The sequence below is a fragment of the Gopherus evgoodei genome, chromosome 4, assembly GCF_007399415.2.
Source record: "Gopherus evgoodei ecotype Sinaloan lineage chromosome 4, rGopEvg1_v1.p, whole genome shotgun sequence".
Lineage (NCBI taxonomy): Eukaryota > Metazoa > Chordata > Testudines > Testudinidae > Gopherus > Gopherus evgoodei.
Window position 1 is genome coordinate 152,932,505 of NC_044325.1, and position 22,886 is coordinate 152,955,390.

Sequence of the window (22,886 nt, forward strand, 5' to 3'; positions counted from 1 at the left end):
GAGGGCTCAATTGACCAATCATCAACGGGAATGTGGAGCAGCATCACGATTGACAAACCAAGCAGCCAGTCAGCTGAGGATGGGGGCGGGTAGTTCTTATAGCTAACCAATCAAGCGCCAAGAGAGGGCCAGCCAGCGGGGAAGAGGGGGCAGCTTCCTGGTTCAGCAAAGGGTTAGCTAGGTGACCTCTGACCCCAGAGGCAGGGGTAGGGGACCTCACGCCAAGGGCCTCCCTTCCCCCCAGCAGCCTGGTCACGTGACCTGACCAGTGCCCTGGGCTGTCACATGGCAAACACTGACCCCAGCTGACCCCCCAGGTCACGTGACAGCCCGGTGACCCTTGTGACATGGGCCCTGGGGCAGGAGCAGGGACACTGCAGTGGGGGCTGCCCTGGGCGTGTCCTGTCCCCGGGGCCCCGTAGAGCCCAGGGCGGCGAATGTCACCTCAGCCCCCCCACACTGAGCCCAGCCCCTGGCATTTGGCTAAAGCATCTGGGCTGGATGTGAACGGGGGTGGGGGGGCCCATATCACTCTCCCCAGTGCGCCCGATTCACCTTCCTGCTCCTCCCCATCCACGGCTCGCATCAGCCCCGGCTGCCCCCGCGCCGCGCCGGGCGCTCGTTTGTCCGCTCTGACCCCTAGATCCTTTTCAGTGTCGCTGCTGCCTTGGCTGCAGTCCCCCATTCGCGTGCTCTGGCCTGCGTGTCTCGGTCCCAGCGGTATAGCTCTGCATTTGGTTGTGTTAGTGTAACCCACACTCCTCCAGGGTGTGGTGCTCTGTCCCATCTAGTAGCACGGAGACCACTTAGAGAGAGAGAGATAAAATGAGTCTGCTCTACAGCCAGTTGGCTTTTACCTCATGCGGTAGAGAATCAGAATATCAAGTTTGGAAGGGACCTCAGGAGGTCATCTAGCCCAGCCCCCTGCTCAGATCAGGACCAGTCCCCAGCTAAATCAGAGGCTCATGCATTAAGCTCCAGAGCTCCCAGGTTCAATCTCGCTCACTGACCACCGGGGGCTGTCAGCGTTACATTGGGACCTATTTTGTTTGAATGGCCTCAGCTTACTCTGACCCAGAGATCCCTTAGCGCCAACTGACAGATGACATAAGTGATGCACAGAGATTAACAGGCACCCCCTGGGGGTGGTATATGCATAATAATTGACCAGTGAAGGGGTGTGTGAGGTCTCCACTAAACCAGTATGCTGCTAATCAACTAATTTTTGCAAAATGATAATAATATTTAAGAAGTTATGTTTCGGTACCGAACATCGTGGTCTTCATGTGTGTAAGTTAAGACAGGTCAACTGAAGGTGGAGGTGCTTATCTCTCCCTGGCTGACCATTGTGTATTGTGTGTCTTACAATGTAAATCTATCAGCATCCCGAGCCACCAGCTAATCAAGACTGCAAAGTCAACAAGAGATCACAAAATCTACAGGAAGCAGCACCACACAATAGGAGGGGTTGTCCTGTTTATGACTAAGGTCAAAGCATTAGTCTGGTATATCAGGAGGAGCATGCAGAGAGACATACGGTATCCTTCACAGAAGGGACAAGCTGCCTGCCCGCTTTGTCTTATGAATGGAGGATCACAGCCGGCCTGCTTGTTGCTCACTGGGAGAAAGACTTTAGGTGACCTAAACGTCAATAGACCAGGAAAGTGTCTTGTTATTTAAATCTAGACTCTAGAAGGCAAATTATGGTTTTGTTTTAAATGTAGCCCATTGCTTCTAATACTTTTACCTACACGCTATTATATGAATTGCTGTTGTTTGCTTTCACTGTACTTCTTTTTGCCATAAACAAAGAGGAGTGCTGGGTGTTAAGCAGAGCAGTGATCCTGTGGTAAGCTGAGGTGTAGCATTCCTTTGCAAAGAGCAGGTCTGTGAATTCTGTTTGTCCAGCGGAACAGGGGCTGGACACTCTGCAAATTTATCAGCACCTATTTACTTCCAGATCATTGATGAAAATGTCAGATAGTGTCTGGCCTAGTACCGATCTCTGCAGAACCCCGCTAGAAACACCCCCATTCAGGGATGATTCCCCATTGACAGCTGCTTCTTGAGAGCTGCTAGTGAGCCCATTCTTAATCCATTTAACTTGTGCTCTGTTGCTGTTGCATTGTGCTATATTTTTTATCAGAATGTCATGTGAGTCTAAGTCAACTGCCTTACAAAAACCCTAAATATATTACCGCTACCCAACTGCGTTTATCAACCAAATTCGTAAACTTGTTAAAGAATTTAATCAGCTTTGTCTGACAAAAATATCTTTTCCATAAAACAGTGTGGTCTGGCTTTAACTACATCTTTTCAGTCTTTGTTGATGGAATCCCTTATTAGCTTTTCCCTTATGTCTCCCAGGATTGATGTCACGCTAACCAGCCTATAATTCCCCTGGTCACCCTGCTTGCCCGGCACAGTATTAGCATTCTACTGGTCTTCTGGAATTTCATTCCAACATCTATTAAAAATGAACATTCGCAGGCTTGCGATCTCCACGGCCAACTTTGTTAGGGCTTTTGGGGACATGTTTCCTGGGTCTGTGATTGGAACGTGTTTAGTAGATGTTGTTTAACATCCTCCTCGTTCATTAATGTACTGGAAAGTACTTCATCATCCTCATATGATAGGAGTTCATCATCCTGCTTCTCTCCAAATACAAAGCACCTTTTGTACATCCTTATTAACAGCTTTACCATCTCCGTCTAGGAATGGAATCAGTCTGGTCCTTAGCCCTACCAGCCTTGGATTTTTCCTTGATGTTTTTAGGTTCCTTTATCACCATCTCTGCTGGGAATAGACAATCACGGATGATCCTGTCCTACTCCCCACCCTGGTCTCTTTGAAGTCTCAGTCCCAAGCCATGGAGAAGCTGGAGCTTCTTCAGAACTGGCAGGGCTGGGGAGATTCCAGGCCAGCTGTGGTGAGATGCAGCCAGGGCAACTCCCATCCTGCAGTCCCAGGAGAGAAAAATCAGATCTGGGAATCCCCCTGATCCCCCAGAGCCGATGAGAATGCAGCAGGAGATCACTCTGCCCTGGCAATCAGGTAGGAGATGAGTCCCATGAGCAGCGGTACCAGGATGAGCAGAGACACCCAGACCCCGATGCTGAGAAGGGAGAACTGAAAGGACTTCCGGGCCCAGAGATCCGTTTCAGGAGAGTTTGTCTTCCGCTTCTCGTTGGCCTGGGGAGAAAAGAGAAAGTCACCAGCAGCACGGCCTGTCATCCTCCCTCACTGCTATATCCCAGCCCCTGGTAGTCCCCAGCACCGAGACGTGGCCCCCTGCCCCCCGCTAAATCTCAGTCCCCAGTAGCCCCCAACTCTGAAACATGGGCCCATGCCCCCTGCTAAATCCCAGTCCCGGTAGCCCCTGGCACTGAGATGTGGCACTGTGACCTCCGGTACATCCCAGCTCCCAGTAGCTCCCAGCACTGAGACCTGGCCCCATGCCCCCTGCTAAATCCCAGTCCCCAGTAGCCCCCAGCACCAAGACATGGTCCCGTGCCCCCCACTACATCCCAGTTCCTGGCACTAAGACAGGGCCCTGTGCCCCCACCACCACCATATCCCAGCTCTTGGGAACATCCAACACCAAGACATGGCCCCAGCCCCACCTCACCCTATTATATCCCAGCTCCCAGAACCCTTCAGCACTAAGACATGTCTCCATCCTCCCTGCTGTATCCCAGCCCCCCTCACCTTGACAGCATAGATTAGGGCCAGCACCCCCAGGCAGGAGCAGCCGCAGATGATGCTGCCTATGGCCAGGTTGCGGAGGGCACGGGGACGTGGGGTCCAGGCAGACGGCTTAGGCCGCAAGGGTCCCTCCTGGATCATCACCACAGTCTCTGCCTCATCCTCTGTGGGTTTCCCAGCACAGCCATTCCCCACGCTGAGTGCCATCTCCTCCCCCATGGGGCACCGAGGGCTCCCCCAGCATGAGGCTGCGGGGACACCTATGGGACAGAAACACAGATAGTCACATGCCACAGCCCTGCCCTGCCCTGCTCCAGGCATGACCATGCTCCCCATCGGGGAGGAGAATCAGGGTGCCAGGGTCAGTGATAGGGTGTTGAGCCCAGAGTTATTAGGGAGAAGACCCCCCAGCACCAGCTCCCTTAAGAATGGGTCCCCTCTGAGACGGGTCCCCTCATTCTTCACGGGCTTCCCCTTTCGGGCTGTGTCTGTGCCTGGGATTACCTGCGTCATCCCTGGTTTCCACCACCCTGAGTCACTGCCTGCAGGGGATTCCCCAGCTGCCCAGGGAAGGGAGGGTGGCACCGAATGCCAGGGCACAGCACATTCCTGAGCTTCCAGGGAGAGCAGCAGTCTCAGCCAGCAAAAGCCCCATCCCCCAGTGCCCCCGAGTGGGGGAACCCCCCCCCCCCGCTGAGCTAGCCAGTCTCCCCCAGTCTCAGGTTCAGAATTGTTCCTTCGCTCTTTCTGTCAGCTATTTCCAAAGGCGGCTCTGAGTGCAGAGCAAACACCAGCCCCTGGGTTTTGCAGTCACGTTGGGTGCCTCTCCAAAGCCTGCTGGGTCCCGACAGGGAATCTCAGGGCACACCCAACAGCCCTGGCTGGAAAATCATTAGCCACAACCCGGAGGGGCAAAGTGGGGGGGCCTCTAGCCAAGAGCAGGGTGCTAAGGGGAGTAACTATCCCATAGCGCCAGGGCAGCTGTGAGTCTGGTCTGCCCTAGGGAAAGGCAGGGAGTAGACTGGGGTTGGGGGGACAGCCTGGCTGGGCCCTGATGGGGAGTCGTCTCCATCTCTGCTGGGGAAATAGACTCTTGAGGAGGGGGCTGTGCAGAGGAGGAAGGGGTGGAGTGGAAGGAGGGGCCCCTCCCCCCCGGGGAGAATTGTCTCACCTGGTGGCAGGGTCCTGGCCTGGGATCTCAGCTGCACCCGTCTCCCTCTGCCTGTTTGTCTGCACACCAGCGAGTTCCCGGTCCAGGTTTGGCAGTGCCTCTTTAGGGCTGGGCCCAGCCTCTCAGCATGAGCTCATTGACTCTGACTCAAAGCTGGCCAGCTGCCTCAGCAAACGCCCCCACCCACCTTGCCCCTCTGGCCGAGTCCCTGCCAGATCCCTGGGTGGATAGTCAGGCTGGACTTGTGGCTTGAGTCTTGACATCCCCCTGCCACTGGGGTGTGTGACGGAAGAGCTGTTTGCCATGGGCTAGGAGCTAGTTTCTGGGGCAGGGGAGCCGTCTGGCTGCCGCCTTCAATTAGCTTGGGAGTTTTGCTTTCTCCATGCCTGGCAGCCCCCTCCCCATGGGCAGCAGCAGCAGGACAGGTGAGTGTCTGTGTGTCTGTCCCTCTGCCTCTCAGCATGTGTCTATCCTGCAGCCCCAAGGCCGAGCCAATGTGTAACGAGCCACCGCTCCCTCTCCAGGAGGGGCTGAATCAGGAAGCACTTGGGGCCCAGTGCTGGGGATGATCCACCCTGGGACTTCCCGAGCCAGCCGGGAAACCGGTCTTCACTCATTCCTGTGGCATGCCCCAGGGCTGGGGCGCTACAACCCCATGCCTTCATATGGCACAGCTAGGGGTGTGTCACTTCCCCCTGCCCTTATATGGCACAGCTGGGGAGGTCACCCCTTCGCCATGCCCTTATATGGCACCTCCAAGTGTCATGTTCCCAGCAGTGCTATATAAGGGCAGGGGGAGGTGTCAAGCTACCTGGCTGTGCCACCTAAGAACAGTAAATTCTGCTTGTGCTCTATTTTGCCCATATACATAGTACCACATCCACGTGTGTAAGAATGTTTGTGGTACTGTTAGAGGGCAGTAAATGTGGCCATTATGGGATGCCAAATAATGCTCTATGCAGAGGATGTGCTAATACAATTCAAAGGCCTGCGTAGAATAAGTTTTAAATGTGTACTCACCGATGGTTAAAGTTTGGAGGGATACAGTTATGATGACGTGTGTGCCTGCGGAAATAAGTTGCCACAAATGAAGTTTAAGAGCTTGCAGGAAGCTATATGGATAATTGGCATGACTTTAGCGAAATACAGCGAAACAAAGGTGTTCAACATTCCACCTGCCGTTCTGAGTCTTTGCTCTAGCATTCTAGCTGGGTCATCTGTCTCTGTCCCTTTGTCCACCCGCTCTGGTCTTCGAGCTGAGCGATTCTGCAGAGGCACTGCAGTGTGCATCCCAATGTGGTAATATTTAAAACACTCTCCATGCACAAATTTAACACAACTATCTGATTTTACAGTTCACATCATAAAAAACATAAAGAGCTGCCATGTTGGGTCACAGACCATGGTCCGTCTTGCTCAGAATCTGGTCTCTGACAGTGGCCCATGACAGAGCTTAAGAGTGTGCACAGTACAGGGCAAATATGGAGTGATCCACCCAGTCTTCTGCTCCTGACCTCTGGTAGTCAGAGGTTTAGGATAACCTTGAGCATGAGGTTCCATCTCTGACCATCTTGGCTAATGGCCATTGGTGGACCTGTCCTCCATGATCTTATCCAGTTCTTTTAAAAAGCCTGTTATAGTGGGGTCATCACCATGGTCATGGCCATGGGCATCTACAACACAACCTGCACAGTCCCCAAATTGCTTCTCTCTCAGAAAGTCATTGGCCTCCCTCAAGGAGGAATTTCTGTTTGGGGCATAGTAGACCAGGGATCACTGTTGAAAGAGCAAATACATTTGCACACTTAGTTCTGCTTTATTTTTCTCATACATGTTGGTAAGTTAGAGTTTGTCAAGAACAAGAGACATGTGGCCCCATGTCCTCCCGAGCGTGTGGTAGGTCTATGGGCAGCAGGGCATCTAGCCTGTCACAAAGTAGCCCTCAGCCACTTGTCTCCTACCACTGGTGCACATGGCGAACAATCGATCGCTGTCCCCTTTGTAACAGCCCGTTAACATCTTTGAAGACTGTTATCAGGTCCCCGCTGAGTCTTTTTGTCTCAAGACTAAAAACGCTCATTTTTTTTGCCCTTCCTCATAGCTCAGGTTTGCTAAACCTTTCATAATTTTTTGCTCTCCTCTGGACTCTCTCCAGTTTCTCCACCTCTTTCCTAAAATGGAATGTCCAGAACTGGACACAGTGCTCTAGCTGAAATCTCACCAGTGCTGAGTTGAGCGGGACAATCACCTCCCGTGTCTTACATACAATGCCTCTGTTAAAACATCACAGAATGACATTAGCCTTTTTCACAACTGCATCACATTGTTGACTCATATTGAATTTGTGATCCACTATACCCCCAGATCCTTTTTTTGCAGTACTATCATCTAGCTAGTTATTCCCCATTTTGTATTTGTGCCTTTGATTTTTCCTCCCTAAGTGTAATATTTTTCTCATCTGTATTGAATTTCATCTTGTCGAATTCAGACCAAGTCCTTAATTTGTCACAGTCATTCTGAATTCTAATCCTGTCCTCCAAAGTGCTTGCAACCCCTCCCAGCTTGGTGTCAGCAACAAATTTTATAAGCATACTCTCCACTCCATTATCTAAGTTACTAATAAAAATAGTGAATAGTACTAGACCCAGGACTGGCCCCTGGGACACTCCACTAGATACACCCTCCCACTTTGACAGTGAATCATTGATAACTACTCTTCCAACCAGTTTTGCACCCACCTTATAGCAATTTCATCTAGACATTACTCTAGTTTGCCTATGAGAATGTCATGTCTCAAAAGCCTTATTAAAATCGATATATCATAGCTATTGCTTCCACCCTAACCACTAGGCCAGTAGCCTTGTCAAAGAAGGAAATTAGGTTGATTTGGCATGATTTGTTCTCATACTCACTTCCACTTCAGTGGTGCCTTTTAACTCCTCCCTTCCCCCGTCTCTCTGCATTAGAGTTTTGTCATCATAACACCTGTTTTCAGTAATTTCTCAGCTCTCTCATCTACTGACTTGTATTATTTAATGCTGTCAGATATCTAGAGTTACAGCTTGCATAAAAGCAAAATGTAAAGTGCTATATATTTATATCGGTAAGAACAGGAAAAAAATCATTCTTTTGGGGCTCTTGATTGTGATGATAAAAACAAAGAATGTAATTGCTGCTTTGCAGATACTGCTACAAAATATTGCCCATTGTGTGCTCTCTCCTATGCTTTTGTTAAAGGTATTTATTTACTAGTCTGATAGTCCATGGAACAGTACAACTATATTTGATTAAACTTAACAGACATTTAAGAGGCAAATGTGGAGAAGGTTGCAGTTTCAGACAAAAAAAAATTCAGAAAGGGAGGAGAGGCATGGGACAACAATGTCAGAGGCTGCAGCCTTATCTCTGAACCGAATGCAGGCACAAAACCATGGCTTTTGCTTTTTAACATTTTACTTTTTTATATTGTAAAATCCCTGAACTGAGCAGATTTATAGCATGCTTGGAATTTAAGTCTTTCTTTACAATTGGCAAGTGATGAGCCTAGTAGAATATCAGAGTTGGAAAGGACCTCAGGAGGTCATGTAGTCCAACCCCCTGCTCAAAGCAGGACCAACCCCCAACTAAATCATCCCAGCCAGGGCTTTGTCAAGCCTGACCTTAAAAACCTCTAGGGAAGGAGATTCCACCACCTCCCTAGGTAACCCATTCCAGTGCTTCACCACTCTCCTAGTGAAAAAGTTTTTCCTAATATCCAACCTAAATCTCCCCCACTGCCACTTGCAACCGTCAGGATACGTCTTCACTATTGCTCTATTGGGGATCAGTTTATTGCACCTAGTGTAGACATGGATAAATCAATTCCCAGTTGCTTTGCCGTTGACTCCAGAACGCCACGGTGGCAAGAAGCGGAGGCGGAGTCAAAGGGGGAGCATTGGCAGTCGATCCTGCACCATGAGTATGCGAGGTAAGTCGAACTAAGATACGTCGATTTCAGCTACGCTATTCTCATAGCTGAAGTTGCGTATCTTAGGTCAATTCCTCTCCCACCCAGTGTAGAACAGGGCTCACTCATTTACTTAGTAAGAGATCTATGTCCCATCTTTGTCAACTATCTTTAGAGAAGGTATTTGGGTGTGTCAAACAGATAGTTAAGGGTTAATAGAACAGGAGTACTTCATGTCTCTTTTGCCTGTAAAGGGTTAACAAGTTCAGTGAGCCTGGCTGTCACCTGACCAGAGGACCAATCAGGGGACAGGATACTTTCAAATCTTGAGGGAGGGAAGTTTTTGTGTGTGTTGTTAGTTTTTGATGGTTGTTCACTCTGGGGGCTCAGAGGGACCAGACGTGCAACCAGGTTTCTCTCCAATTTCTCTGATACAGTCTCTTATATGTCCAGAATAGTACGTGCTAGGTAGATAAGGCGAGTTAGGCTTATGTTTGTTTTCTTTATTTGCAAATGTGTATTTTGCTGGTAGGAGTTCAAATTTGTATTTTGCTGAAAGGATTTTACTTTGTACTTGTATACTGAGGCTGGGAGGGTATTCCCAGTGTCTATAGCTGAAAGACCCTGTAACATATTCCATCTTAAATTTACAAAGATAATTTTTACTGTTTTTTCTTTCTTTAATTAAAAGCTTTTCTTGTTTAAGAGCCTGTTTTTTTATTCTGGTGAGACCCCAGGGGACGGGGTCTGGATTCACCAGGGAATTGGTGGGGAGAAAGGAGGGAAGGGGGAGAGAAAGGTTAATTTTCTCTCTGTGTTAGGATTACTTTCTCTCTCAGGGAGAGTCTGGGAGGGGGAGAGAGAAGGAGGGGGAAGGTGAATTTTCCTCTCTGTTTTAAGATTCAAGGAGTTTGAATCACAGTGATCTTCCAGGGTAACCCAGGGAGGGGAAGCCTGGGAGAGGCAACGGTGAGGGAAAGGGTTTACTTTCCTTGTGTTAAGATCCAGAGGGTCTGGGTCTTGGGGGTCCCCGGGCAGAGTTTTGGGGGGACCAGAGTGTACCAGGCACTGGAATTCCTGGTTGATGGCAGCCCTACAGGTTCTAAGCTGGTAATTGAGCTTAGAGGAATTCATGCTGGTGCCCCATCTTTTCGACGCTAAGGTTCAGAGTGGGGAATTATACCATGACAGGGTGGTTGGGGGGTTTTCTAGTCTGGGCTATTCATTTAGGCAAAACTTCAAAAATAAGCTAACATGATTTTTTAAAGGTAGAGAGAGAGATTTTAAACAGTGATACGTAATTTTTATTTCACTAGACCTCTTCATCTTTAACACAAGACTAAAATACTAAACAATCTGTTCCACCTAGTATTTAGCTGTGACAGATTACCTTCCCCAGACCTCTGCCTAATTCAACTGATAATGCACATACTCGGCTCAGCCATATAGAACAATAGCTCACCTTGTTGTTAAAATAGGGAGACCAGAAAGGAAAGATTTATAGAGGTGTTCCAGCCTACTAGAGAACAACAGATGTTGAAGGGACTTTGCATTGAACACTAAAACAAGTGTAAGGAGCATCAAAGCAGATAGAGAGTCTCTGTATAAAATTATAAACTTTAAATTGAACATTTCAGCCGTTAGCGGAACTGCAACTTGAGTAAGCAGAACTGCACAAATTGTCCAAACCCTGCAAAGCAACTTGTGGAGGTAAATTGCTGACCAATGCAAACAAGCCAATGCTCAAGGTATGTCCCAAGATGATTGTACCAACCAACGGTCATGGCCTAACTTGTTTTACACAAGCCGGTGTGATAAGATGTGCAGCACGAAGAGACTAGAAAGTTCCAGTCCCAGCTGCACAACCTCAAAAGCTGATGTTTCATTCCCTAATTGGATGGCACATTTCAAATCTTCACCATCCACACCAGCATTTCCAAGAAAAGGAATACATGCTGTCTCCTTCAGCATACAGCCACCTGGAAGGGAGAAGACAGAGACCCTGAGCTGATCCTCGAGTCCTCCTGTGACATGAAGTATCTGTCTCAGATAGGCACTTTTAACTGTCTTAATTTTCCAGCAATTCAGGTTGCCTGCTAATGCACTGGGAAAAGACTGTGGTCGTGTGCGTCCTTTGCTCCACCTGTGTTTGCAATGTCAGCTCTTAGGGTAAATAGTAACAGTGCTCAAAGCTGACAAGTGAGCAAAGATCTGGTAAGTAACACACACACACTTTCTCTTGGGTGATGACCCAAGTCATCAACTGACCACTTCCTGAAACTGGGTTCCTAATTAGTAAGGAAGTATATACATGCTTGTGTATGAGCTTTAAACAGTGTCACAGAACACGTTCTTGTTTTGTAGCAAATTCCACTCAAGATTGTTGTACAGTAGCTTTGACATTGAACAAATGACTGCTGGTAACTAAGATGGTATAACACTGTACACACGTCTACCATAGTTAATGTTCCATACTGGGGTCCCAGTTCAGGGCAGGTGTAGCTGTATCTGCCATCAGTGGTTCTGTGAGGGCACCCAACCTTCAGGCTTCCAGCACCACAGCTGTTGCCTTTACTGAGTGGAGTCCTGTGTCTCTCTCCCTTCTGACCAGGGTATTTCCAGGATGGACAGTTCCCTGCCTTCACTCCCAGCACAGACAGGCTGCCCAAACAGACCTGCTTGCTTCCTCTTCAGAGACAAACAGCAATTGCCAGCAATACAAGTTACCATACCAAGCCGACTTTATTCTGAAGGTATAAAGCATGACAGAGAACTATTAAAACCAGTGAAAGAACTGGCACACGTACTAATAAGCTTACCAGGGTTCAACTCATCTCTTACATGGGCTGTGGCAAGACCCCTCTTTCAACCCTCACTCCCAGGGGCTTCCTTGTGATCATAAGTTCAGCAGAGCTTCAGTCACAAGTACACAGACTTAAGAGGCCTCATAGGCCAAGTCCTTCCAATCTACCACTGAGGATTGGGGCCCTCCATGGAGCAAGGGTCCAGTCTGTTTGCTGGATCAGGAAGGGCCAACTCCACCTTAGCTGTTGTCTGTGGGGTTCTGGAGAATCCAGTTGGAACTAGTCTATGCGTATCTCCCCTGGGAGGGGGCTTCAAAGACTGATAATGCAGGAAGTTAGTTAGCACCCCATTCCCTACTAGAGAAGGTACATACAGTGCTGCAATAACACAAGACAGCTGCATTTTTAATGCCACGTACCCCAAAGGTGTTAACTCTGTAAAGTTTCTTAGTTCCATATGATTCGTTCAGGACATTATGGGATATTGTCAGCATGGCACACCTTCCAGTCAAGTCCTGGGCACATACAGATATCAAATGAGACCAAGCGGGCAAGCTTCTTGATCTGCAGTCTACACGACTCTTTAGAATGTAGGAATTCATCTTAGCTACTTTGGAGTGTTAGAGCCTGGAGCTAATCTCACTCCTTGGGAAACAGGTAACAAGGGTTGATTACTATGCCTCCACGGGTGAACTGGCATGTAAGTTAATTGGCAGATTGTCTTCTACTCTAGTTTTGGATTGTGTTTCCTCTGGTGTGAGAGCAGCACCAAAGTTGCTGACACCAACAGGCATAAGCGAGACCGTTTTGAGTGACTGAGTAAAAGCGTTTTCGATGGCAGTTGTGTGATTTGATTCTGAAAACCTACATGATTATATTGACCGTGCTAGTTTATGGAGCCACATCACAGTTCAACATTATTCTTGTCTTCTTATGTCCTAAACTCATAGTTGCTGCTAAGGATATTTAATCCAATTCAACTCCCATGACCTTTTCTTTAGCTAAGCAATCAGCATGAGAAGAACCTAAGAAAGGTGAGCCAGGTAATCAGATAAGCAGTTGCTTAACCAAGGTTTATTTTATACCCTGTATTTCTTACATGGGCCACCAACTTCTTGCCATGTTGAGCCCAAGGACTTCTGTTAGATCAAATCATTTCAGCCCTGTTGTGAGACACAGGCAGAGAACAGGGGGGACTCAGCTGCCAGCCTGAGGATGTGGCAATGGGAGGGAACTGCTGAGGTGAGAGGTGCCCAGATGACTCCAGCACGCGAGCACCCCATGGTGCAGAGGAAGGAGGTCAGAGGAGATGGACATTGCCTTGAAGGAATGGGAGAACAGAGGCACACAACTCACTGCAGAGGATGTGCTGGTAGTTTTCTCTCTATATTTTTTAAAAACACTTTATTCATAGCACTATTCTGAAGAGAGTTTACATCAGCCCTCTGTACAAGTTCTGAACATGCTTCAGTGGGAAAGACAGCTCCATGGGGACAGCTCCTCCCACCCCCAGATCTCCCAGCTCCCCAACCACATACTCCCTGCCCCTTCCCAGAGAATGGCTGCTGCCCCCATCCTGCTATGGAGGGGGGAAATGTTGTGTTCCCTTATACAAAACACTGAGGAGTCAATTTAAATTCCTGATCAATGGCGCATCAGCTAACCACGCTTGGTCAGTTTATTAAGCAAAGACAGATCAGCACAATACAGAAAAGAAAAAGGTTAGCACTGTACCAGCTGGGGATACAGGCTCACAGCAGTTTTCAATCTTTTCCAAAATCATGAGCTTAGCTGACATTTATATCCTACATTTTCAACGGCAGAAAACCCCCATCTCACAGTCACATCAAAGACCTAATTTCCCTATTCTTATCTACTTTCCCCACCTGTTTTTCAAGGTTTACTGGCATTTTCACCCAAGATACCTGCACCAATCATTCCTGTCACTTTATACCCTGTATTTTGTACACTGTTATTTGGCAAACCTTAAAATATACATCTCGTTTGACAGTTCCTACACTTACAAATACCAGAAGTTATATACAGCTCACTCCATAGTTTTTTGATTAATTTAGAGTGCACAAGTCACTGATCACGGTACTCACACAGCTACGTAAAATTTATCACACCATTGGTGGGTCTCACACAGATCTGAAAACTAATTAATACTCAACTGAAAAGGAAACAGCAAAATGGTTCCTTGCCTTGCACATGCTCACAACCTCATGGAGACCATCAGAAGCATCACAGGTGAAGATAGAAGAAACAGTAAGTGGAGAAACACCATAAGTAGACATGATTCCACTATCCTGTCATCCTGGTGTATGGAGTTGGTCTCACCAGCTTTTAACTCATTTTCCAAACAACCCACTAGATTATTTGAGACCGTAAGTAAGCCATTCCTAGCAAAGAGAAAATAGTTTCTTTTTAAATATGGACCTTTCAAAAATCAGCTTAGGGATCACAAGTCAACAACTGTAAGCTTAGCATGAACATAAAGCATGCTAGGAGTCTGCTTCATAGTTACAGAACTTAGCGTTAAGTGCAGAAAATACAAAACTGTCAGAAATATGATATTGGCTAATAGCTCCCCTCTACCCCCCCCCCCCCGCCCCATTATAGCAACAGGGTGACACCCTGGGGAAAAAAAGGTAGCTGATGTGAAAGCATTTAAATTTAGGCTGTTTTAGCAAAATACATGACAAAATAAAACTGACACACACAAAATCAATACAATTAAAGCCTTAAGAGTAATCTCTATCCAAGCATTAAACATAAGTATTTCTAAGTCACCATCATGCCTGATTGTGTGTAGCCTTTTCTGCTTTGTGCATGATATCGCTAATTTGAGTAAGATGCATATCTCTTCAGTCCAATGATGTTTTTACATTAGAGGTTAGTGGATCAATGTGTAGGTTAAACAACTGGTATTTTTTAACTTCATCGTGGTGATGGGGTTCACTGTGGATAATGGATTCATTGATGCCTGTTCCGACCTACACATTATGGTTTGACTTGCAACACTGTGGGTCAAACAAAGTTGAAGTGGTGATATCACACGTAAAGTCTCTATAAAATTTTTTTAACTGATTACTATGCAGTACCATCTCTCCAGAGCCTAGGTCACCACCACTGGATGAGCCTTCCAGGACAAGAGGCTGTAGAATCTTGTTCACCTGTCTCGTTGAGCTGTGTCAGGCTGGCATGGACACGGACAGGAGTTATGATGTCAAAGGCAGCAGGCTACGTGTGGTGGGCTCCAGGTTTGTACTGCTGTATGAAATACCAGAAGCTGTGGTACATCCAGACACTCGTTGTAGATGTAGATGTTTTCTTCTAGGTAGTCAAGTGACTGGACAAATGCCAATTTATTAAACATGGCAGCACTAAAATTTGGACAATGGAAGCCAAGACTGTTTAGATCAACACGTACCTCTGTTATGATGAGGTGTCACTGACTCCAAATTAAAAAGTTGTGCTCAAGGGAATCTGTTTGCAGGATTTGAGACATTGACGGTTTACAAGAGCCTTTGAATACACTGAGGCCATGGCTACACTCACACTTTACGACGCTGCAACTTTCGCGCTCAGGGGTGTGAAAAAACACCCCCCTGAGCGCTGCAAGATACAGCGCTGTAAAGCGTCAGTGTAATCAGGGCGGCAGCGCTGGGAGCGGGGCTCCCAGCACTGCACGCTACACCCGTAAGGGATGTGGTTTACGTGCAGCGCTGGAGAGCTCTCTCCCAGCGCTGCCGCTCCGACTACACTCACACTTCAAAGCGCTGCTGTGGCAGTGCTCCCGCAGCGCTGCCGGGGCAGCGCTTTGAAATTCCAAATGTAGCCATACTCTCAGGGAAAGAACATTTAGCTAATTGTTTGTCATTGATAAAATCAGGAAATTTATCCATTTCAACATCACCTGACAAACTGGTTATGGCAGTTAACACAACTTCCATAAATTGTGCAAATAATCTTACCTATGCCATGTTCCTTTTCTTTCCTGTTATTTATTAATTCAGGAATTTTGGTGTCCAGCTGAACAGTTTAGCAATGTCATGCTTATTATACACACACAAAATATACCTTTCCTCAGTAGTTAGGCCATTAATGCTATATTATAGGTTTAGAAACTGTTTCCACTGCCTGGTACTTGAAATAGTTAAATAAGTCTTTTTATATTTTCCAGGTCTTGCCTATTCAAAAAAGACATCCCTGATCCAAATAATCCTAAAATGGAACCAACAATTCCCTCAAAATGTCAGAGTTGCCTATTTTGAAAGATACCAGACTATGTAATAGTTTACTGAGCAGCTCCCAGATTTTGCACTTGTCCCTGATAAAATGCTATTAAGTCTAATAACAAAGATGCATACAGCACCAATACACTTGTTTTTACACAGTGGACAAATTCAGCAATATTCCATTGAGAAAGATTTAAAACAACAGATACATGCATAAACTGCACATTATTAAGCAAAGCACCAGGGACTGAAATAGCAGTTGGACCTGTGGTTGCTTACTGGTCTAACCTTAGGGCACTGTAACATCTCTATAGCCAACTGCATACTCAGTTCTAACATAGTAGATGGAAGTGTAATTGGCTCATCTGTAGGTTTATCTTTCCTTCAGATGCCTGGGGGTTTCTTCACTGTGCACTGATATATCTCGGTGTCTTTGGTCTCTAAAACAGCTGAAGTTGGGTAGCATGCTAAACTTTATACACATTTCTCTTATTTCCAGTAACCCGACTACACACAGATGAGTTTAATTTACCCACAGTTCATGTCATGCTTTTCACGTTGATATTCCCAATTCATTAGCTATGTACACGTGCTTGTTTAAGGTAGTCTTTGAAATTTTTATACAAAACATCCATTTTTATTCCCTCAATCCCGTGCATCATTAGTTTTTATAGATGCTTTGAAAGTCTCATTTCTCCATGCATCATTACTTCAAACAAAATGCAATTTCTTTCACTAGCAAAGCAGCCCAGTTAGCATGTGAAGTAATGGAATGAGACTGTCCTAGTCTCTTCCCTTTAGAGAGAAACTTTCTCAACATCACTTTGATTATTCTGTTCATCCTTTCCACCTGTCCTGAGCACAGTATGGAATGTGGAACTTTTGTTTTGTCCCCAACAACAAAAGACAATTTTCTAAGATTTTTTTCCTGTAAAATTAGTTCCTCGATCTGATTTCAATTTTGCCAGTAGGGTCCAATAGGAGAATACCTGGACTACAACACACGAGCTGTTGCTGAAGCAAAAAATATTTATTTCCTTTTTAACTTGCAAGTAACAGTCCCACCAAATGAATCTGCAAAGTAGACCATGGCCCTGAATTTTTATGAGCTTTAAGGGGAGCACCGTTCTTATTACTTCAAGATCATTTTGCGCACAGATCAAGCAATCATCACAGTATTATTTCACATCATTTATCATCTCTGGCTACAAACCTACTCTCGCCAATCTTTGCCTGGTTTTATCAGTCCCTTGCTATCCTCCTGAGGCAACGTCATGGACCAAATAAATCCAATTTTCAATATTTGCTCCGGCACCAGTCATATTAGTGCCTCATTCCCTTTTTACATAAGAAAACAACTCTCCATGGCTCTCTATTTTGGTCTGTAAGATTTTAAGAATGAGTCCTATGATAATTCCTTCTTTGCCTGCACCTGTTTTATTGCTTCTGACAACAATGCAATCTACCTCTTCAGAGCCTACAAATCAGGTACGGTCTCTGCAAGACTGACTGCTAAAACAGAAATGCTCACAATTTTATGGAAAGAGCCCATCACTTCCTTGACACCCCCTGAGTACTTGGTTTAGCAAGAATTAGCGATAAGATTTTCATTATGAAATGGAGCCATACAGCTTTCTTCATTAGCATAATGGTGACTATCACTGCCCATCCTGCAGCAGACTGGGGTCTGATTCCCAACAAGGAGGCTGCACTTCAAGGTTAAGGAATTTGCCAGTGACTCTGGTAAGAACACAGCACCTTTTAAAACAAATCAAGTAATGAAATGAGAAGGGCGAGGTGGGGGACACAAAAATACAATGACAAAGAATGCAAGCACTAAAAAAAAAAAGTATGAAAAAATGTGAGGAAAGCGTAGAATACAGAAGGAAAAGCAATTTATAAGTGATGGGAGGAGAAAGTCTATGGCCAGAGCAGGAGGTCAGACTAGAAGGATCACAATGGTTTCTTCTGACCTTGGAATCTAGGAAACCTTTAGAACAACGGGAGAGGATGAAGCGAGGAACGCAATGTAGGAAAGGAGAGAGGCAAGATCAGGGGCAGGTTTATTAGAAAGGCTGGAATTCGGTGGGGGCATTACAGAGCCATGCAGAACTGGAAAGCAAAAGCAAGGGTACGAGGAAACCAGTGGAGCGTTCCAAAGCACAGGCGACAGCACCAAGTTCAGCACCCTGAGTTGAGCGAGGAGAGAAAGGAGCAGACCATGAACACCAAAGCCTTTAAGTTAAACTGTTCCCATCAGACAGTGCTGTGGGAATTTGAAGATTTAGAGGCTGTTCTTTTTTCTTTTTAGACCTGTTCCTTTCTTCTTCTCTTCTACATTCTGAGTGAGCCACTGATGGGCCCCGTTTTGCTACTGCTAACTGCTGCTGTGCTACGGGTGGAGTGGGCTGGGGGGTGTTCAGAGGCACCGCTTTCCCCCAACAAGTTGCCATCCGGCTCTGCTTCAGGGGCGGTGTTCTGGGGTGGGAGCAGGGCTGAGGTCTCGCTGCCCAAGTCTGGCTTTTCTTTCGGCCCCCCATCCTCACTATCCAACGAGCTCTCGCTGCCGGCCAGGACAGGCTCCTCCTTCCTCCACCACCTCCTCCTCTTGCGGCCAGGCAGAGGTGGCTCATTCTCAGCAGAGGTGTCACGGTCTGAGGCTGACCCGGAGCACAGGACTGCCCCTCTATGCGGGGCAAAGCTGGGTTCTTGGAGGGCCGGCCCCGCTTGCGCTTGGAGGGTGATTCAGCAGTGGGGACAGCCGGGGCCCAGGGCACTTTGGGGGGCCGGCCCCGCCGGCGCTTCTCCAGAGGCGGCTCACTGCTTACTGTCTTGCTCCTGGACGAGGCTGGCTCAGGGGTACTGGATCCTGGCTTCTGGGAATGTGGCTTTGGGGCGCTGGGTGAAGGCTGTGCTTCCCCCTCCCCTGGCAGTTCTGAGGTCCTGCTCCCTGGTGAGGAGAGTTCAGGCATCTTAGTCTCCAGCTTTATGACATGGGACGTGGGGACACCGGGTGGTGGTTGCACACCTCCCTTGTTGATTTCTGGAGATTTGTTTTTGGAGGGCCGGTGCCTCTCATGGGGCAAATCAGTATGGGGGATGACCAGGCCACCGCGCACCTTGGGAGGTCGGCCCTGCTTGCGCTTCTCCAGGCAGGAGCTGCTCTCACAGCTGTCTGTCTCGCTCCCGGGTGAGAACAATTCAGGGGCCTTCATCTCCAGCTTCCTCACGTGGGACTTAGGAGTGCCGGATAGCAACTGCGCCTCCCCCTGGCTCAGCTGCTCCAGAGACTTGATCTTAGGAGGTCGACCCCGCTTGCGGGGAGACTCAACACTGCGGGCGACCAGGGCACACCCTGCCTTGGGTGGCCGGCCCCGCTTGCGGGGTGATTCAGAACTGGAGGTGACCACTACCAGTGAACGCTGTGCCTTGGGTGGCCGGCCCCGCTTGCGAGGTGACTCAGAGCTGGGGGTGACCGCTACCAGGGAATGCTGTGCCTTGGGAGGACGGCCCCGTTTGCGGGGTGACTCAGAACTAGGGGCAACTATGCAACACTGTGCCTTGGGAGGTTGGTCTGGCTTGCGGGGAGACTCAGCACTGGAGGCGATTGGGACACAGTGCGCCTTGGGAGGCCGGCCCCGCTTGCGGGGTGACTCAGCACTGTGGGCAACCAGGGGACATCCTGCCTTGGGAGGCCGGCCTGGCTTGCGGGGAGACTCAGCACTGGGGGTGATTGGGACACGGTGCACCTTGGGAGGCCGGCCCCGCTTGCGCTTCTCCAGGGGAGAGTCATTCTCAAGGATCTTCTTGCTTCTGGGTAAGGAGGGCTCAGGCGCCTTGGTCTCTGGCTTCATGGCCTGGGACTTGGATGTGCTGGCTGGGGGCTGCACCTTCCCCTGGCTTGGCTGCTCCACAGACTTGTTCTTGGGGGGCCGGCCCCGTTTACGCTTGAGGGGCACTGGAGACAGGCTGAGGGCCATCTCTCGCTCAGAAGCTTCGTCTTCGCTCTCCACCTGAATCTTGTGGCTGGCGGGCTGGCTGCGGCGCTGCAGCAACTCCTCGCCGCTGGAGGACAGCGCCAGCGCTGAGATGCTGCTGGCCCAGCTGCTGCCGCTGTCGTTATCTTTCTGGTCCAACTCCCTCCTGCCACCGAGGTCAGGCAGTTTGTTCTCAAGCCCCATGTCCTGGGTCATGCTAGTCAGCTTCTCCTGGAGCTAAGCTCACAGACCTGCAGGCCAGCTGAGGGAGGGGAGAGACAGACACCAAGTGGGGAGGGGGAGTGACTCACCTCTATCTGCACTTTCCCTTCCCCAAGCATTAGAGCCCCACCCCCAGGTCCCCCCCCCTTCCCTAACCACCACCGTCAACCCAGCCAATCTACATCCAGCTCCCCACTCTGCCAATCAACCGTATTCCCAGATACCTCTCATCTCCTCCCAGCTCCCCATAGCCAACCAACCCTTTCCCCCAGACACAACTCACCTCCCTCCAGCTCCCCCTCCTCCAGCCCCACCCCCCAGCTCCCACCTCAGCCAGCCAACCCTCTGCCCTAGACACACTCACCTCCCTCATCCCCACTCCCCCCTCAGCCAACCAACCCTTCCCCCCCACACCACTCACCTCCCCCCAGCTCCCTCTTCCTCCACCCCTCCCCCCAGCTCCCCCCTCAGCCAACCAACCCACCCCCCCAGACACAACTCACCTCCCCCCAGCTCCCCCTCCTCCAGCCCCTCCCCCCAGCCAACCAACCCTCCCCCCCAGACACAACTCACCTCCCCCCAGCTCCCCCTTCTCCAGACCCACACCCCAGCTCCCCCCTCAGCCAACCAACCCTCCCCCCTAGACACACTCACCTCCCCCCAGCTCCCCCTCCTCCAGCCCCTCCCCCCAGCCAACCAACCCACCCCCCCAGACACAACTCACCTCCCCCCAGCCCCTCCCCCAGCCAACCAACCCTCCCCCCCAGACACAACTCACCTCCCCCAGCTCCCCCTCCTCCAGCCCCTCCCCCAGCCAACCAACCCTCCCCCCCAGACACAACTCACCTCCCCCCAGCTCCCCCTCCTCCAGCCCCTCCCCCCAGTTGCCCCACCCCAACTCCCGCGGCCGGAGCCCCCCACGCGCCCAGCACCTCGGTTCCAGGCCGCGCGGTTTCGATTGGGCCGCGCGCCGAGCCCGCTTCCGGAGCGGAGACTGGCTGCCCACGCGCCGCGGAGGCGGGACAATCCGCGGGCACTGGCAGGTGGCGAATGAGGGGCGGGACCGGGCAATGGAGCGGCAGCCGGATTGACCAATCGAGCTCCGGGGCTGGGCCTCGGTGGGTGAGCAGCGGGGAGCGCGGCCAAACAGAAAGGGAAGGAGGAGTTTGAAGATGAGTGACGGCTCGGATAGCCAATCATAAATGGAGGTAAGGGCCTCACTGTGATTGACGAACCATTCAGCCAATCAGACGGGAGGAGGGAGCCGTTTTCGCAAGTAGCCAACCAGTCAGGAGCCAAGCAACGGGAGCCGGTCAGCCAATAGGGGAAAGGAAGGAGCTCTTAAATGGATAGTTTCCTGGGTTAACATGGGGTCAGCCAGGTGACCTCTGACCCCAGAGGCAAGGTTAGGGGCCCTCAGGCAAGGGGAGTGTCATGACTGCAGCCTGGTCATGTGACCTGACCACTGCCCTGGGGTGTCACATGGCAAATGCTGAGCCCAGCTGACCCCGTGTTGCCCCCAGGTCACATGACAGCCCAGCCCCCAGTGACCCTTGTGACATGGTCCCTGGGGTGGCTGGGTCAGGGCCGGGGCGCCGCAGTGGGGGGCTGCCCTGGGCACGTCCTGGCCCTGGCCAGGCCCAGGTTCCCCGAGGCCAGAGGGGCCCGTTAGGTCCCTGTGCCGAAGCCCCCAGAACACCCGTGAGATGAACACACATAACATATGTTCGGGGGTAGGGTGACCAGGTGTCCGGTTTGCGACTGGAACACCCGGTGGAAAAGGAATCCTGGCCGGCCCACAATATTTTGGAACCTGAGGCGCGGAGCTCAACTGACGCCCCCATGCCCCCTCGCTTGGCCCAAAACCTTGAAAGGTTTCAATTCTGCCTTCTTCCTGTTCTACTCCTCTCATGGTACTGCTCTGCTACCTACCCCAATAAAGGAGAAATAACAACTTAAAATGCCTTGTTCAAAAATTTAAAGTAACACTTAACTTTCAAACGTCTGAACAGCAAATGTAACTTTTCTTGTCTGCATAGTAAACACTAAAAGCAACAAAGAATCCTGTGGCACCTTATAGACTAACAGACGTTTTGGAGCATGAGCTTTCGTGGGTGAATACCCACTTCATCAGATGCTGGCACTGGCATTTTTATCTGTTTGAATAATCAAAGTGGTGCTTTCTGCGTCTTCTTAGTTGCAAAGGTATGAACTGCTTCCTGCTGAAGGTTCACAATCTGGGCCAGCTCATGCTCTACTGAGGCCTGGTCTACACTATGCAGTTAAATCGATTTAACGCTGCACCCGTCCACACTACACTGCTCTTTATATCGATTTAAAGGGCTCTTTAAATCGATTTCTGTACTCCTACAAAACGAGAGGAGTAACGCTAAAATCAATATTACTATATCGGATTAGGGTTAGTGTGGACGCAAATCAACATTATTGGCCTCATTATTTTACAGTAGCTACCCACAGTGCACCGCTCCAGAAATCGACGCTAGCCTCGGACCATGGACGCACACCACCGAATTAATGTGCCTAGTGTGGACGCGCACAATCGACTTTATAATATCTGTTTTATAAAATCGGTTTAAGATAATTCAAATTTATCCTGTAGTGTTGACGTAGCCTGAGATGACTGCAAGGCCGACCAGCCTCTCCTGTGTCATTGCGGAGCGTAGATGTGTTTTTATTAACTTTGGCTTGGAGAAACTGCGTTCTCCACTGGAAACTGTTACAGGAAGTGTTAGAAGTATGTGCAGAGCAACAAAAGCTTTTGGAAAGAGGGTGGTCATCTCATTTGTGCACATATATTCC

The 22,886-nt window shown here is 49.2% G+C and overlaps 2 protein-coding genes across 3 annotated transcripts; both read right to left on the reverse strand.

Moving 5' to 3' along the window:
• Positions 1 to 2,211: 2,211 nt before the first annotated feature.
• Positions 2,212 to 15,241, reverse strand: TMEM265 (transmembrane protein 265). Of its 2 annotated transcripts, XM_030562572.1 has the most exons (4): positions 12,726 to 15,241; positions 5,897 to 5,941; positions 3,709 to 3,965; positions 2,212 to 3,192 (listed from the first exon to the last, which is right to left on the reverse strand). In XM_030562572.1, the coding sequence occupies exons 3-4, from the start codon at positions 3,922 to 3,924 to the stop codon at positions 3,034 to 3,036; spliced, it is 375 nt and encodes a 124-aa protein (XP_030418432.1). In that variant the 5' UTR covers positions 3,925 to 3,965; positions 5,897 to 5,941; positions 12,726 to 15,241; the 3' UTR covers positions 2,212 to 3,033. The 2 variants fall into 2 exon arrangements, with proteins under 2 accessions (XP_030418432.1, XP_030418431.1); XM_030562571.1 differs by lacking the exons at positions 5,897 to 5,941; positions 12,726 to 15,241 and adding an exon at positions 4,877 to 5,770.
• A 160-nt stretch (positions 15,242 to 15,401) lies between these two features.
• LOC115651409 (pollen-specific leucine-rich repeat extensin-like protein 1) lies at positions 15,402 to 21,136 on the reverse strand. Its single transcript, XM_030562387.1, has 2 exons — positions 20,999 to 21,136; positions 15,402 to 20,106 (listed from the first exon to the last, which is right to left on the reverse strand). Exon 2 carries the CDS (start codon positions 20,058 to 20,060, stop codon positions 18,105 to 18,107), a length of 1,956 nt encoding a protein of 651 aa, XP_030418247.1. The 5' UTR covers positions 20,061 to 20,106; positions 20,999 to 21,136; the 3' UTR covers positions 15,402 to 18,104.
• Between the last annotated feature and the right edge of the window lie 1,750 nt (positions 21,137 to 22,886).

What these genes read in the sequence shown, in the direction of transcription:
- TMEM265 (XM_030562572.1), bottom strand. Translation starts at nt 3,924, where the DNA reads ATGGGGGAGGAGATGGCACTCAGCGTGGGGAATGGCTGTGCTGGGAAA. An exon ending in CCCTAATCTATGCTGTCAAG is followed by an intron (nt 3,193 to 3,708) that starts GTGAGGGGGGCT and finishes TTTTCTCCCCAG; the next exon opens with GCCAACGAGAAGCGGAAGAC.
- LOC115651409 (XM_030562387.1), bottom strand. Translation starts at nt 20,060, where the DNA reads ATGACCCAGGACATGGGGCTTGAGAACAAACTGCCTGACCTCGGTGGC.